Source organism: Pavona decussata, unplaced genomic scaffold (genome assembly GCF_977016875.1).
Source record: "Pavona decussata unplaced genomic scaffold, jaPavDecu1.1 SCAFFOLD_11, whole genome shotgun sequence".
Classification (NCBI taxonomy): domain Eukaryota; kingdom Metazoa; phylum Cnidaria; class Anthozoa; order Scleractinia; family Agariciidae; genus Pavona; species Pavona decussata.
Genome location: NW_028145434.1, coordinates 3,014,315 through 3,032,525, shown reverse-complemented (window position 1 = coordinate 3,032,525; position 18,211 = coordinate 3,014,315). Strand labels below are relative to the sequence as shown.

General features: G+C 37.1%; 1 protein-coding gene across 1 annotated transcript; it reads right to left on the bottom strand.

Annotated features, from left to right (window-relative positions):
• Positions 1-306: 306 nt before the first annotated feature.
• LOC146488216 (electron transfer flavoprotein subunit alpha, mitochondrial-like) lies at positions 307-17,135 on the bottom strand. The gene is made up of 13 exons (XM_085121791.1): positions 16,984-17,135; positions 15,640-15,804; positions 14,809-14,890; positions 14,163-14,245; positions 13,248-13,347; positions 12,399-12,509; positions 11,191-11,295; positions 9,837-9,905; positions 8,968-9,050; positions 7,636-7,701; positions 7,340-7,385; positions 1,010-1,044; positions 307-463 (listed from the first exon to the last, which is right to left on the bottom strand). The coding sequence occupies exons 1-13, from the start codon at positions 17,023-17,025 to the stop codon at positions 431-433; spliced, it is 1,020 nt and encodes a 339-aa protein (XP_084977917.1). The 5' UTR covers positions 17,026-17,135; the 3' UTR covers positions 307-430.
• Positions 17,136-18,211: the final 1,076 nt, after the last annotated feature.

Here is an 18,211-nt window from a genome sequence, read left to right as displayed (position 1 = left end):
GAAGCGACGTCATTGGCTCAACACGAAAAATTCCACATGGCTAATTTTCATATGGATTCTACTTCATAAACTGTATTCTGTTTTTGCGAACTAAATAGCAGCAGAACAGTTTATGAAGTAGAATCCATATGAAAATTAGCCATGTGGAATTTTTCGTGTTGATATTCTATGTACGATCAAAAATGCGTACACGCCATTGATTCTTCCGCAGACTTAGAGTTGTTAGACCTCTTAAACTGTCTTTTGCTTGAACTTTACGTCGACTACATTAAGGTTTCTTAGGTCTTCCAAAAACAGAACGACAAATGACACAACCAAAATCCATAATTTATTTCGAAAACCAGAAACCATGAAAGTCAAACAGGAAACCCTTGGAGGAAAATCGTGCGCGATCTATACAGTAATTGTTCTCTACACCAAATTATGGTTTCTATCCAATCTTTTCCGTCATCTCGGGTACAGCCTGTGAAAAAAAAAAAAAGTCACTTGTTAAAAGACAATTTCATGACTTCACAAATGTATACATGTAGGTAAGCTTTGAATTGAACCCCTCTTGGGCAAAATGAAAAAGGATGGTTACGTCTTTTGTATACAAAACGAGACCACAGGGTAAAGATATGAATTCTAAGGAAGAACGACAACTAAAATTCCTCTTTGCCTTCCTGCTCTTAGTGCTTATGCACGCCTAGCTAAGACAATCCACAAAACGTACGAAATCTTGAAGAATTAACTAATAAACCAAAATAAAAACGTACGAAGACTACATACATCGGTCGAGTGTTCGTTAGCCTATTTCTTTTAATTTCGAACTAAACATTTGAAAGTTCACGACCAGCCGCCGAGTGACATTTCCCCCGCATCACGATAACTCGTTCATTGCGCATGCGTGAAAGTTTACGACAAATCTACCAAATGACATTTTCCCATATTATGACTAGTTCATTGCGCATGTGCGTGTTCACGAGTTAAAAATGAAGGGTTTTTTTTAAGTAGAGAAGGTGTGTCTTACCTTGAATAAATCAGCAACTAAGCCATAATCAGCAACTGAAACAAAGCAAGGTTCAGGAAATAAGCCAGTGTATAAGCAGTGCTTTTGAGGACTTGTGATGCTTGTACCCGAGTACTAAACACTACTTTTAATGCTTCGAGCCTCCGTTGTGAGATTTAGAAGAGAGTAGACGAGAAACAATACTACAGTCTTGTATAAAAGACTTGGTCGTTAGAAATGCCATTTCCCTTCCCTCATTTAGTTAAAACCTTTTTGAATATTTTTGTGCAAGCTACCTGTTAAACTTGGGAATATTTTTGTGTTTATCTTTCTTTCCGTATATACTTAGCTTCGTTGCTATTGATCATTATTTTAATTAATCTTAAATAATTTACTGTCTTGAGCATCTGTAAATCATCCCATGTACATGGTTATTTAACTTCTATTACTGTGTTATTATTTGGATGGATGGATGGATGGATGGATGGATGGATGGATGGATGGATGGATGGGTAGATTCATGTTCCTTTTTGTAACGTGTTTTGTTCCTTTTTGTAACTTGTGTTCCTTTTCGTAACTTGTGTTTGGTTACGAAAAGGAACAGATGTTCCTTTTGGTAACCTAAGGTTACAAAAAAGAACAAGTGTTCCTTTTTGTAACCCACCAAAGTTACCAAAAGGAACACTTGTTCCTTTTTGTAACCTCATTAAGTTACGAAAAGGGACAAGTGTTCCTTTTGGTAACTTTGGTAGGTAACAAAAAGGAACAAGTGTTGTAGACTAAAGATAAGACTGTTTAAGGTTACTCCAAACCTTCGCGGGTGCCTTCCCGAAAAAAAGTCGTACGCGCATTATTTTTTAGGAAACCACCACAATCTATATATCGATGAAAAGCTTAATTAATGCAGAATTCGATAAAATTATAAGCTATTTTGGTTATTCCTCTGCTAAGGTGAAGGAAGCCGGTAAACAGTAAAATGACAGAGCGCCATTCCGTCGAATTAATCGGGTATCAAACGTGGGCTCTGACGAAATGTAGCTGCACAGTGTTAATCACAAATCATCAATCTCTCAAAGGGTGTGAGCATTTCCCCGTATTCCTATTTGTTTTTCTTTTAATATATCTGTCAAGTTCCAGTAAAAAAGAATTTGCAAACGTGTTGCGTTCCGAGGCCGCCAGGAGGGAAGTATTTGATTTAAAAAAAAAAATGCCGACACCCTTTTGTTCCTCGTTGTTCAGTTAACTTTCGGGCCAAATTTCACGAGATTCCGTCAATTCTACATACCCTATTAATTCATTTGAAGAGGAGGCATCTTGCAGAAATCGTATTGCGAGTTTTCGCCTTCTAAAGATTTAGAAGTATGTCACGCCTTCTCGGAGAATTATGTCAACACCGGGCTCACACTGTGAGCCGCCAGCCAATAACATAGTAGAACCCCTGACGTTCACAGGAAGCAAAATGGTTCTTCGCGGGAAAGTTATAGTTTTTCAGTCATGTTTTTCCCAGTTAGCTTCTGCGAGCACATTTTCGGTATTACCTAGGGGAAAAAACGTTTAACAAAAAAGAAACGAAAAGAAAAGAAGATAAACCGACACGCAAGCGCCAATGCAGCATCATAGGGAGGCACTTGTGGCCGACATGAAAGCTATCGGGTAAGTTTTGTTTGTGTTCAGTAACATTGCAAGTCTTCGAATTGATGAGCGTATTTTGGTTTATAAACCAAGATGTGCAAGAATACTAGAACCCCCAAAGGCAATCTCCTACACTTAACCAAGCTCGACGATGTAATAAATGAGGTTTAAAAGCATGGTTTTATTTTTTTATTTGTTGAATATGTCGAGAGATACGACTTTTCAAACCGTTTTGCCGGGTTACACGTTAATGAGTGACACATAGTTTCATACGCGTTCCACATGATAAAAACTCGCTTCCATTTTTCAATTGAAAATGAAGTTCTTATGAACAGTCTTTTATAGAATATTGAAACTACAATATATAAGGTTTTTAAATTTAGTGAAAGTACATTTACAGCAATAACAACATAAGAGTTGCACAGTTTCAAGGTGAAATCAGTAAAAAGTACAAGTGCGCAGCGTGAATCGTATACTTGTAAAGAAAACCGGAAACGAAAGTTTATGCGAATATTTTTCAATAAAAGGCAAACGCGCATAATAATATCTCATTGCATCTCATAGCACATTTCAATAGCTTTATTTTGGTGCAAGAACGAGGTTTCGGCGCAGCTGAACTCGTTTTGGCAGAAAGCCACAGGCAAGGTGCTGGTCAGGGTGAATGCAGCGTCGTTTAGAAAGGCAGCAGTCTCCGCTATTCATGAAGAATATGGACACCTGAAGAAGGATCTAGCAGACCTGATGGGAAACAATCAGAAGACCGCAGAAAAGTTCTATCTTATCCGCCAAAAAGAGAAAACTGCCGCCAAAACATCTGAAGCATTGCGCAACATCATGTATAGAACCGACCAGAAAGACGCTGATAAAGAAGAAGAACAATTGCCAGATGAGGTGGTGTCCCAACAGATGAGTGGCCGAGAAGATCAAAGTGATGGGAAGTTGGAAAGTGGTCGGCATCGCTGGACAGATGAGGAGAATGAATCCGTAAAATCAGCATTTGAGACGGCCATCAAGGAGAAATCCATTAATATACAAACGGTGAAAGACATTATTCAAGGGCACAAAATCCTCAGTAAAATCGACGCGAGCAAAGTATTTGACAAAGTGAGATCTTTCATAAAAGAAGCAGAGTCACAGGAAAGTGAGCAAGTTCTTCCGACTGAAACCGAGACACAGCAGGAAAAACTTCTTCGCTTTTTCCCAGATGAGAAATCTGCAGAGTTGTCTTCAGTAGTCAGCCGTAAAGGAGGAATGACGTTCTCAGATGATCAGACAGAGATTTACTGGAGGTTGTTCAGGGATCTCATAGTGAGCAATGAGAGAATTACTCAGCAGTATGTAAAGACCAAGATAGAAGAGGATGAGGAAGCAAGAAAGGCGATTGTTGGTTTTACGCCTCAGTAGCTTGTGGATAAGATTCGGACAGAGCGCAGGAAGATTGCGCGTGCTCAAGATAAGAAAAAAGTAGGTCGTTACCTATAAGCACACTAGACCAGTATGCAAAGCTAAAAACCTACCATGTTATGAGTTAAACACAGCCGTATTATTCGTCAGAGTAGTTCTGTGCATTTAGATTTGAACATTGAAGGACTCAAAAAGACACTGAGCCACTGTAGTTAGAACGAGCGTTTACAACTGTTAAGGGGAAAAAACATTTTGTTGCCTAATTATTGTTACTGTTAAGGTTACCCGGTACCTTCAGAGGTGTCTTCAGAGGTGTCTCGCGTCCAAGCGATGTAGCGTGTCCGGTTTAAACTGTAGATACCTGAACCCTTATATCAAATTAAAGCTTATAGAACTGGCTATCCAACTAAACCAAGACTTTTGAAATAAAATGAATTGCCGAATTTTTAGCGCTGATTTCTCGAATAAATTTTTTTCACTTGGAGGAGCCACTTCAAAGCGCTAAAACCCAAAGGGAATTTATTCTTTTGCCTTCAAATTTGGACAGCAGCTAGTTTAACATATGAACAACAAAAACATGTCTGCGAATTTTTTATTTCGAAATATTTTTTCTCCAAGAGCGATTTTTGTGTGATAACTCCACATTTTTTAAAACCTATTTCGAAAATGTTCTGTAACTTTTCACTGGAATTGAATATGCCAAAACGCAGACACATTTTTTTAGCGCTTTTGGTCCGGAAACTGAGGAGCAAATTAAATTAGCGAAAAACAAAATTCGCTTTGACTTGTAACTTTTGAAAGGTGATTCGGACGCTCGCATTTAGAGGTCGTGAAAAATTTGACGATTCATTTTATTTCAAAATTTTTGGTATAGTTTGATAGCCAGCTCTATAAGCTTTAATTTGATATAGGGGTTTGGGTATCTACAGTTTAAACCGGACGCGCTACACTGCTTGGACCCGAGACACCTCTGAAGGTCCCGGGTAACCTTAATTGGATAAGATTCGGACAGAGCGCAGGAAGATTGCGCGTGCTCAAGATAAGATAAAAGTAGGTCGTTACCGATAAGCACACTAGACCAGTATTCAAAGCTAAAAACCTACCGTGTTATGAGTTGAACACATCCGTATTTTTTCCTCAGAATAGGTCTGTGCATTTAGATTTGAACATTGAAGGACTCAAAAAGACACTGAGCCACTGTAGGTAGAACGAGCATTTACAACTGTTAAGGGGAAAAAACATTTTGCTGCCTAATTATTGTTACTGTTAATTGGATAAGATTCGGACAGCGGAGCGCAGGAAGATTGCATGTGTTCAAGCTAAGAAAAAAGTAGGTCGTTACCGATAAGCACACTAGACCAGTATCCAAAGCTAAAAACCTACCGTGTTATGAGTTGAACATATCCGTATTTTTCCTCAGAATAGGTCTGTGCATTTAGATTTGAACATTGAAGGACTCAAAAAGACACTGAGCCACTGTAGGTAGAACGAGCATTTACAACTGTTAAGGGGAAAAAACATTTTGTTGCCTAATTATTGTTACTGTTAATTGGATAAGATTCGGATAGAGCGCAGGAAGATTGCGCGTGCTCAAGATAAGATAAAAGTGGGTCATTACCGATAAGCACACTAGACCAGTATGCAAAGCTAAAAACCTACCATGTTATGAGTTAAACACAGCCGTATTATTCGTCAGAGTAGTTCTGTGCATTTAGATTTGAACATTGAAGGACTCAAAAAGACACTGAGCCACTGTAGTTAGAACGAGCATTTACAACTGTTAAGGGGAAAAAACATTTTGTTGCCTAATTATTGTTACTGTTAATAAAATTAAGAAAAGCCATTTTCAGGTTAAGAACGTCTACTGTTATTTAGTTAAAATTGCTTTTAGTATAGAGCATTTGTTGTTAAAAGGGTATATGTTTTATTCTCTCAGTCGCTATCAACTTTATTTACCAGCGCTTGCAATATCATCATCAACAACATGAAGATAATTTTGAGATGGTCTTACCCCGTAAAGAAACATTTTAAGCTTTCCCTTTCTGTTATTTCATTAAAAATTGCTTCTAATAAAGATTATTTGTTGTAAAAATGGTATATGTTGACTGAGGTATGTAGGCTGAGGGGCAATTAACGTTTTTTGTACAGCGCTTGTAATATTTTGTTTGACAACATGAAGATTAGTATTAGAAGCCCTTACCCTGTAGAAGACCCAACTTACGGCACGTTCCTTTTTGTAACTTGCAGTTTTCACAAATTAAAAAAAAGATACGAAGTTGTGGTGAAAATGCTTATGTTCCCCATACTAACTAAACATTATCCAAGCAGAAAAGAAAAGAAAATTGTAATCTGCAAACTACCTTATACATTTTTTTGTTGTACCCTATCACACACCCTCCAAATGTTCCTTTTCGTAACATTAGCGCATTTCGAGTACACACGGGAAAAAGTTGAAAACTCCGCTTTAAATGGCATTATCGCGTCAGTACTTTTACACCACAACCTCCGAAAGACAGGCTATATGAATCATTAAAAATTTGTGATAGCCATGGTTTTAAGAGGCTAAAAAATCACTTCCCATGGATGGAATAGATTAAGCAAAATTTTAGCGGCTATTGAGTTTTCAGAGAACATCAATTTCCAGCGAAAAAGACGTGTAATTTCTTTTTAAAAAGGTAACATATTTCCAAACACCTTATACAATGTTGTAAGCTATTAATCTCCATGTCCTATAACTTAGAGTGCCTTCCATTGCGTATTTCAATAAATAATTCACTTTTTCCAATTGAAACCAAAACACACGGACTTTTGAAAACTCGATCAAGCTTCAGTCGACGATGAAAAGCATATACTTACACTCCATTTTAAAGCTTTGAGGTTTTAACACAAATTAAAACGTTTCAGGAAGTTCTCTGGCCAATGTGCACCTTAGTTAAGGCAATATATCCGCGTGTTTCGCGTTATTTTCGGATTTATACCATTTTCTCCTTTAGAAACCTGAAGAGTGTTCCTTTTCGTAACATTTTGGACTTTGCCAAAATATTACATCGCTCGATTATGATGTCATTTAAAGCTTTCTTTACAGCCGAAAAAACTCATTAATATGGACCCATTCCTTTAACTTTGGTTTTAAAAACTTATCGCAAAATAAATATGGCTAACTTTGAAAATAGGTTACGAAAAGTAACCACGAAGAATCTAAGGATGGATGGATGGATGGATGGATGGATGGATGGATGGATGGATGGATGGATGGATGGATGGATGGATGGATGAATGAATGAATGAACTAACGACCCATTCACCAAAACTGACCTTGGAAAATTGGCGCCTCAGGGTCTTTATTGATGGCAACGATAGTCTGCAAAAGAACGCATTCATTAAGTAGACCATATTTGTAGTCTCGGTATTGAACTCGTATTGAACTACACCTAGCTTGCAATGGAAGCTCTGGCAAGGGAATGTATTAAAAATTATTTCCATGTTAAAACGTTCCCTGTGCACGCTAGTTCCGTCCAATGGCGAGAATACGAATATTGTTTATTCAGGACTCTAACGACTAACAGAGTTAAGACCAGTAATAGATAAGCCCTGAACAACATTGGACTCACCTTGCTGTCTTTCATTCCAGCCAGATGCTGGATGGCTCCTGAAATACCCACTGCTATGTACAGTTCCTGAGGAAACAATGGTACTTTGCCATTAAAGATACACAAAAGTTAAAAGTAGGACTAAAACGATCATAAAATGGCTTTTGACAGTCCTCGTTTAAAAGTAGTCAGTGACTTTGCTTCCCTTATCGCAGGATCTAATCTGTTCCAGATTTCTGAACTAAAATTAATTGACGACCAGTGACCCCATTTTCTATTGGCAGTGGATTTGCGGATATTATTTCTAGACCTGGTATATAATAACCGTATCTTTGTCTCTTGCGTTTCTGGTGTGAACTGTCGAGCACGTGGGCAGACTATCGAAGAGATAGCCTGGGCCTTGTCTCTTTTCACACTTCAAGGCCAAAATACGGCCAAATATTTTAGCATAAGTCTTACTGGGAGCCAATTTAACTTCTTTAGAACAGGAGTGTCTTTGGAGTGTTAGTGACAACATCCCAAAAAAGTAATGGATGACAACGTCACAATATCGGTATTAGTATCGATATTGGATACCAGATATAGTACTCTTATTGGATCGATTAGTAAAAACTGGTATCGGCCCACTCTTAAGCCAATGATACACGGTTCAACATTTGTTGAGCAACAAATGTTGCAGCTGCTGTTCAACTATCATGTGACGTTGAACGCTGAAAATACCGTTCACCATGTTGAAAGTTGTTGGCGAAATGTTGGCAATAAATACCACTAGTCTTTACTGTAATTATTACTTTTTTTGCAAAAACTTTCTTGTATCTGCAACTTGTGATAACAAGCTGTCAAATTTCTGGCGAAATGTTGGCAATAAATACCACTAGTCTTTACTGTAATTATTACTTTTTTTGCAAAAACTTCCTTGTATCTGCAACTTGTGATAACAAGCTGTCAAATTTCTGGCGAAATGTTGGCAATAAATACCACTAGTCTTTACTGTAATTATAATTTTTTTTGCAAAAACTTCCTTGTATCTGCAACTTGCGTTAACAAGCTGTCAAATTTCTGGTGAAATGTTGGCAATAAATACAATTAGTCTGCTGTAATTATCATTTTCTTTCTTTTTTGTTTTGCAAAAACTTTCTTGTATCGGCAACTTATGTTTGACATTGAAACGTGTATCAAATGCGTGTCATTTACTAACAACGGAGCAAACCTTGTGTACTGAGCGAAGTACCGAAATGGCGTCGGCTGAAAAAGATCGTCAAACTTAAACGTTGACATAAAATGCATGCATGTGCCTTTAGTAGCCAATCGCTGTTAGGTGTAAGTAGTCAGTAACACAAGGTATTGACTTACCGGTGCCACCATTTTTCCTGTCTGTCCAACTTGCATGTCGTTAGGCACAAATCCTGCATCAACTGCTGCTCTTGACGCACCCACTGCAAAAAAAATATATACAAAAACGACTCCTTATCACAGTAATTCAACAATTTTAAGGTAGGCCTGCCCGTTAAGGCAAAATCATTCACAACGCTGGAAAGAGCATCTCAAAAATAGGCCAAGTTTGAGACGCTTGGATTTTAAAATGGGGAGGATACAGTTTCGTTCACTCTGAAAATTTAATAGACGTTTTCATACAAACGCCTGTAAAAAATCGCGAATTTACGGGAGAGCTTCCGTGAAATTTATCACACCTAAACCCGTTTGCTTATTGTCCTTGAAGAACATGAAAACAAAGCGAACAATAGCCTATTCAAATCCAACCGTGTCCTGCCCTTCACCCCGGCTTAAGTCAACTGGAAAAAAACCTAGGCTAAACTGGGGTTTTCGTTGCGGTTAGACGGGGTTTTGCTGAAGAGAAACAGCAGATCAAAACCGTGATTCGACCGAGGCAAAATCGCGGCAAATGGTCCAATAGTTTCAGGCGGTACTGTATATCTTCCCTGTTTAAAAAGACAGGACTCAAATTTGGCCTTTTTATGAATTTTAAGTTGGTCTTTTCAGCAGTGTCAATGATGTTTCATAACCTGCCCACATAAAAAATTTGAAGTAATAACCGTGATAAAGCTCTATACTTCACGGAGAGACCTTCGGTTAGAAGATGATCAGTTACAGTATGCTGAGCACTGAGTTGACAGACCAAGAACAGGTCCAGCGCACTTTGCTAGAAAACCATGTCAAAGGGTTACAGTGTAAATCCCACAAAATCTATTGTTATATCTTACCTGCTGCATTGAACTTCTCAGCAAGATTATATAGCAATTCAAAATTTTCACCACTCTTCATCCCTCTTCCTACGGAAATAATGAAAATGGTTACGAACCAAATGCCATCTTTGGAAGTGAGCATTAAACATACAACATGAACAGTGTTTCAACAAGTCATGCTACAAACGTTGTGAGAAAAACTTCACGTGTATGTCCATAGATGCTATCAAAATATTAACTAATACTTAACAGTCTAAGTTTGCCCTTCATACTCAAATTCTTACATGTACAGAAAATAAATAAAATGTACTGGTTTACAATAACGAAATGTATCCAGAAGACCTCAGACGAGTGATAGTAAGCCAACAGTAAAGGACAAATAAATTGATGATAACCAATCTGTAGTACCACCACTGCATTGTCAGCCAAGGCCATTACCAATAATAATGTTACTAGGTTTCTCTCTCTGGATAAATGCAACATACCGTATTAACTGCCCATCTTTGAATAAGCTCCCACCCTGAAAGCCCAAAATCTTGATAAGCACCCTACCCCACCCAATCCCAACAACAACAAAAAAAAAAACATTTTCTGTACTAGCCCAGTATGAAGTAAGAGGAGCGTCAGTTGTGTTCCAAAATTGGTTTTAGATAGGTAATCACTGAACTTTTATATTGTTTATGGCTTGTTCATCTTAACTTTTGCACTTTGTTTTGTCTTGTTGAAACGAAATAAACTCCTTATCCTTTGTTTTGCTATTCTTTAACAATGTCCTTGCTTGCTGAAAATGTTGGGAAAATAATAAGCGCCCACCCCCATAGGCCCAAAATGAAATGAGTGCCCAGAGCGGTTAATCAAATTAATACAGTAACTTGTTCAGCTTTAATAAGGACTGATGAAATTTGTCAAAAGCTTTGGTTTTTTCTTAATCTGAATCAAAAACTATTAGAGATAGATCATACAGATATTTCCCTTTTAGCCTGGAACATAACTAGTGAAATAACTACATTTGATACATGCAGAAACGGAGCATTAATACCTTAGGCCCTGTTGTTCGAAAGCCGATTGACGCTAATCCCCAATTACAAATGAACCGGCATTTTCATGAGACTCCTTGATTGGGCTTTGAACAATTGGGCCCTGGGTTACACAATGTACATGACCACCTTAACAAGCAGGGTTATTGGAGGTCTAAGTAAGTACTACATGTAAGCTACATTGTAAAGTGGAAATTGTCATTGATGGTTACATGTATAAAAACAGTTGTTCCTCTTGAACCATTTGCTTCTCACATACAGCATTAACCTTCACATGTTATAAGGCCACACTTTCTTACATGTATGCAAATAAAACAAGAAAACTATCCATTTACCTCCCGACACAACCACCTTGGCACTTGTTAATTCTGGCCTGTCACTGACATTCAGCTCCTCACCCACCCACGCTGACAAATCATTATTGGTATCAACTGATGGTGCTGTGAGGAACAGGATGGGAAAATTAAGTTTACATTACACAGGCAAGTTTGTTCAAATGTAGAAGTCATCATCATCCTCATCATCATTGTTGTCATCGTTATCATCATTGTCATCATCATCATCATCATCATCATCATCATCATCATCATCATCATCATCATCAACACCATCATCGTCATTGTCATTATCATCATCATCATCATCAACAACAACATCCTCACAACACCTCCAGGTTGTGTATGTCTATGATGATACAACACAGTGCAAAAAAGTGTTCACCTCTGTTTACATTTAATGTTATGGAGACAGTGGTGTATGTAACACTTGGATGGCACGTCAGCTTTAAGTATGAGGCTTAATGTAGGTTGGACTCTGCATTGCTGAGTTCTTTCCTCAGACAAGAAACTTTGCTCCACATAGGGAACTTACAGTAGGCAACAACGGTCTAGGGTAAGGTCAGGTCAGGTCTGAACTGGCAGAAAAGGACTAAAGGAGTGATATCTGACAACTAATACAACAGGATCCGATCAAGTTAATGAGGGATGTGAAATTGTGCTGCACTATTTTTATAGAATTGACCTGAGGGATGGCAAAAACTTAAGTGATGAAATACAGTGTAGTCTTTATCTGACCTCCCTTGTACTATGGTACATGTATCTTGCTCTACAATGAATAAAAAGTTCATACAAAATTAATTAAGTGTAGTAAGCTTTGGACAAATTAAACCATTCTATCTTATGGAAACGTTTGTAGCAAGAGGCACTTCTCATTTCATGTAACATACTATACTGTCAAGTGGCAATTTCTGGCCTTGAGTCTCTGGTCGACACCTTATATATCACCTCATAAATCTGCAGCTGTTTTTTGTTCTTGTTTTTACTTATACTGTTATTTATCTATTTATAATAGTTTCTTTTATCCTTTCTCGTATTTTAGTATTATATATTGTACAGTCCGTAATCCAGCCTCTGGGATGCAATGGATTTTTTAATAAAGCTATCTATCTATCTGTAAATTTTGAAGCACTTTACTGTTCATTTCTCTGCTGCCTCTGAAATCAAATTGCCTATTTCTGAGAGGTAAAGATAAAAGTCTTAAATACCGTTTTCGCTAGCCACTCCACTGCCAGATGTCTTTGCAGCCTCAAAAGCAGTGCCTCGAACAGTGAAAATCTTGACTTTATCATTACTTTTGCATGTAATGACTGCATTACCTGAAAAAAGGTAACAATTTTGAATTTAGTTTTTATACGTATTATCGACCTTTGGAAAATCACAGTTCCCAAGCACAAGGAATCTCAGGGACACCCAAAAAGTATGTTCATTTAAGAATTAATACTTAAAATGTCTTCTGTATTCCCAAAATTTTGGGTCTTTTCACATGCATATTTGTGTAAGCTACAGTGTAATACACATTGATTTGTTCAGATGCTTTAGCTGAAAATTTAAGTTGCAGAAAGTTTTAGGGAAAGGAACCTTATTCCCCACATAAATGAGTTGTTGCTGGCTTTACAAAAATGCTTGCTGGCCTTTTTCTGCATTGTTAACAACATGTACATGTACAAGTATTTGCTCCCCTGAAAACAAAAGAAATTACATTTCTAGTGCTACAAAATTTTGAGATGTCACTTAACCAAAGAAAACTCAAGAATTTCATGACAATTGAATAACAAATTTTGAGGTGATCATTCAAGGCAAACCAAACAGATATCCACTAAAGTGAACCACTGGGTGCCCTAGAATCTGTGCCTGTATTCTGATTACTGAGAATCTGCACTTATATTTTAATTATGAATATGTAGAATGTGTAATAATGTATTTGAAATAGAATAAGTGACTTAACCTGTGATTTCAAGTATGTATGATTTGAAGTCAAATCAAACAGTCACACTTGTTTGAAACTCCATGACATGTAAAAACTGAATTTTAAAAAGTTCATTTTCAATTGTAACCTGCATAAATTGTTCTGACAAATGTGTCGTCAGATTTAATCTCTATCACATCCTGTAACGGGGCAACATCTAACAATGCAGCCACTCGTGGAAGGACATTCTGAAAAAGAAAATTAATATATTAATATTGAAAATTAGTATTAATCAATTGATCAATGACCCTCAGTGTTGTACATTGCTTTTGATGTTATTGTAGTTTTGAGAAATTTGGTGTTACATCCATGAACCTCTGTCATTGTTATGATACATGTATCAGCTTAAAAGGCCATAAAGTTATCAGGTAGCTTGCACCTTAATGGAAGCTTGTTTTCATATTAGACGTTCCTGAACCATACTAATAATTATTTTCAATGTCCTTTCTGCTCAATAATTTACAACTTTCCCATTTGGCTCATTCAGTGTGTGCGTGTGTTACAGTAGTTAACAATTTCTAAGATTTTATCCTTATTATACATGTACAAACCAACAAACTCTGTGCACCAGGAACAAAAATGTATAGCCAAGGCTCATGGCTTATTTTAGGGCACATTTCAAATACATTGTGTAATGTACCAAACACAAGGAAGAGTGAACTCATCTGATTTCCAAACACCAAGTCTAAACCAGTTCAAAAATTGAGGTGCAGTCAAGTTTTTTAAACCAATTTGATGGGGTTTGGAATTTATCTGATAGAATGCTCTTTTGAACGTTTGAAACTGTACAATGTAGCTTCTCAAATCAACAACAATTCTTGGAGAAATTCATGGCAAAAATTCACCAAAATGTTGTAATGATAATTAAGATCACATTACCAAAGCTCCTTCATGGCAGCTATTTGCTTTGTTTTTCCTTCATGGATTGTCAATGAGTTCCAGAAGTTTCTTTGAGTCATGAATATGAAATAAAATTAAGGTCTAAATTACAAATATCCACTACCTTTCCCATTGCCGTGGATCCAGCAGTTATGTGTGTGAAGTTGAATTGATTCTGGGTTCCGACAATCAAGGGAGCTATGGCCTCTGTACAAAGGCAAAATATATAGGACATGGAGTCTACATGTATGAGCATACATATGTGTGATCAACATGGCAGTTCTCTTTTTTTCAGTCAAACGACCGCTTCTGTCACAGTTTCATAGCATTAAAAGGGGCTTTCAATTTTGCTTAAGTTGCTGTTTTGCCTTACATGTACATGTAGAACTTATTAACTGTCAGTTGGGTTGTGTAGTCCAGACAACATCCATACTTATTCCCTCCCCTCCCAGGAAAGAGATCAGGTGGGGAAGGGGGAGGGGTTGGTAAGGTTATTTTCATTTCTGTCTGGTTGGGGGCTGTAATCTTTTTGGGGTTGTGCCAATTAAATACATGTATTACCAATAATGATTGTTACGGTACCTTCAAAGAGTTGCTGTTTACAGTGCATATGGGGGATGTTAATTTTATTCAAAACTTCATAGTGAATTTGATAAAAAGCTTTAAGCTACATTGGAGAACTGTCCATCTATTTATTATTACATTTTTCTAGCAAGAAAATGGGATTCAGTGGTGCAAAGCTTAGAAACTTGACAGCGCAATAAAATTACCTGGTAAGAAACCTTTGTAAGCTTCATGCTCAGCCACAAGAATCTTACTGAGTCCTTCGACCTTGCTTAGTTCTTCAACAACCTGATAGAAGTATATGTTACATGAACATGTACACTCAATTGCAAGAAATTGTTAAATTGCACTTTACAAGTAATACATCACCTAAGAGACTTGGATATAATTCTTCATTTGTGCAAGAGCACTTGCAAGTTGACATGATTACAATGATGCATGTACACCACAGACAATGATTTGATGATGCAAAAGTTTTTTATTTCTACCAATCAGTCAATATAAAACTACTACAATGTAGTAACAGACTGTAGACGAACCTCCATTTGCGCTTGCAACAACTTACAATGTACATGCTCCATGAAAGTAAATTAGATTAGAATGTATTTTAACTGAAAAAAAAAAAAAAAAAAAAAACTGAAGAAAAAATAACTACAGCAAACTCTGATTATATCAATAATTACATGTAGCAATCTTAACCTCCTTGCTGTCTGTAACAGAAAGTTGTTTGCCTAGGATATACATGTAAATGTCCTATAATATTTTTTTTGATTTTAAGCAAAAAATTAATATTGTAAGACATGCGAGTCACGCACTTTGGACGAAAAAAAAATTTCAGGCAAATTTTCCACTTAGCATAGTTTTCCACCAAGCCCTTCAATAATTACATAAATAAAACCCTTCAGGCAGCTGGTATGTCAGCTGATAATGTCCAAGGCTGAGAGATTGCCTAAAAATATGACTATTTGGCCGAGCATTGAAGCTTAGAAGCCAATATTAACAGGGTGTAACTCACAGAACACTGCAAAGTCACTGACCTTTCCACAGCTGGTTCCAGCAACTAACGCTGATACATCTCCACCAAGTTTCTGGGCAGCTGTGATAGCACTCAATGTTATGGGACCCACAGTATTATTATCATGTTCAGCTACTACCAGACTGGATGCGTTTCTGCTTGAGACCAAGTGCCGCAATGAGTTTCCCTGTGGATAACAAGACATGCTTAAACCTGTGCCTTTGCAAGCTTAGAGGCTGAGCTCAGATTCATAAAACCTATCTCAATCGACCATGTTTTAAATTTGTGAAATTCGTCCTTGTACTTTAAACAACATTGTGTATGCTAGGTTTAACATTTTTAGAGCGTTTCTGTTCATTTTTTTTAGGGCTTTAGGATTTTGTTACACTTGAAATTATTATTATTGCTTGTGATATGTTGTGATCATATCCAAGCACTTGACTGAATCACAACTGTTTGACATTACTTGTGATCAAGTAAGTAAACTGTGAACCTGTAATCATTTGCAATCATACACGGTATGGATCTCAGGCATTGATGACAAATATTATTTTAGTATTCGTGTAACATCAATTAACATTACCAATTGTACACGCAGTACTTTCCTGCCACATATTTGCAATATCACTAAATTTCTTCCTGCTCTACACTAGTATTCACCATCAGGGTTGGTGCTTATTGATCTGCATTGTAGGTCAAAACTTATTGATCAGGCCACAATTGTTCAAAGAGCAGACAAATTTATCCAACGGATAAGTCACTATCAAGCATGTAAAGTATATTGGTTGGAGTACCATTTTTATCCTCTGGATAGCAATTTATCCACTGCAGGATAGAGTTATCCATTCTTTGAACAACCAAGGCAAGTATAATAAAATTTCCCAGTCAGCAATGAAGCCATGAAATCCATAAATGGCCGCTTTTGACAACAAGGTTGCAAACTCTGACCAAAAATAAAGGTCTCGACTTTTCCCTGAACTTTAAATAACAAACTGTTTTCCCCCAACATTCCTATATTCAACCATGGAAATCCTGGAATCAAACCGCCAAACCGACGGGACAACTATTTGGCTTTGCAACTGAACTACAATCTTTAGTTAATATTATCGTCCATTATTCACGTAAAATGACGGCCATTTTGATTTAAGATTAATAAATTTACAGTTAAAAGATATCTATACTTACTTTTTAGTACTGTTCTTCAAAAATGAGGTCTGAATAATCAAATTCTAGCTTTAAATCTACAATTTTAAAGTTTTGAAAAGTATAGGACAATCGAAACGTGGCTTTAAGACAACTTATCATCAGAAATAAAACACATTTCTAAGCGATAAAAAACATTAATACTCTATATAATTATACTTACAGGTCTTCCTAAAGCTCTGGAAAGAGTTCCTATTCGTATCATTTTAAATTTTCCGTGCAATTTCTGTGTTTTCTAAAATAAAAGCGCAATTATTGCGCACCTTTAAGTCTCGTTATGTCATATAAGGCCATTAGGGCATGCGCAGGCCCAGTCCCTCTCACCAAAGTTTGTCACGTCACGCGAAGCTCTGGATTTGTTGAGATCTGATACTTCGGTAAAATACCCGGGTAAGGGGTACTCCAGATTTCAAGTGACGGGGATGATCGAATGGGGACAAAAATCAAAACCCAAAAAAATCATTGGACCAAAAATTATTCCCCAAAAAATCCCATGCCAAATTTCTGAGCCTTAAAAATTTCCAGAAAGCATTAAATGATTTAACACGAAAAATAAAAACATTAGAAATTGAATGTTTGCGTTTGTTTATTCACCATATACATACCATCTGAAGTTATCTTCCCGCATCTGGTAGTCATTCTAACAACGTAACACTTGGGACATCCAAGTCACCCAATATTAAAACAGCCGCAAAACAAGTTTGGTTGTACTTTATTCGCAGAACTACGCAGCCAGGATACTCGAACACTACCACGAAGCAAGGAGATTGTTTTGAATACCCCCCAAAAATCCCTACTTAAATCAAGCCACCCCAAAAATACTCCTATCCTCAAAAACCCTCGAATCAAAAAAATCAAGCCCAAAAAAATCCTTCGATCATCCCCTTTACTTGAAATCCGGAGTACCCCCCCCCCCCCACCCCCTATGGGGGTAAAAAAAAAACCAAACTCTGCAAACTTATTGCAGGGCTGACACTACAACAAAGGGCTTATTTATTTGGGTTGATATTTCAACTAGTACAACTGGTCCTCTTTAGGGCCAGAGGTACTACCCTAACTGCTAGTTTTTTTAGGGCCAGACGAGTTACAACTACCTTATGATAGGAAATTAACGCTTCATGAAATGAACGCAAATTTTAAAAATTTGCGTTAATTTTTGTTAACGTCAATTTCCGCGTCATTAATTAAAGGGACACTATCACGTTATTTTTTGTAACACGTTGAATATTCGATTGATAGCAGCCAAGATATAATGACCAAAATTCCATTAAAAGACTATCAGAATGCAAAGAAACTATCCACAGATATTTTCGCCGGCAAATGACCAAAATAAAAATGGGTTCAAATTTGAAAACGTAGGCCCGACGTTTTCAATTTCGCTGTCGTAACGT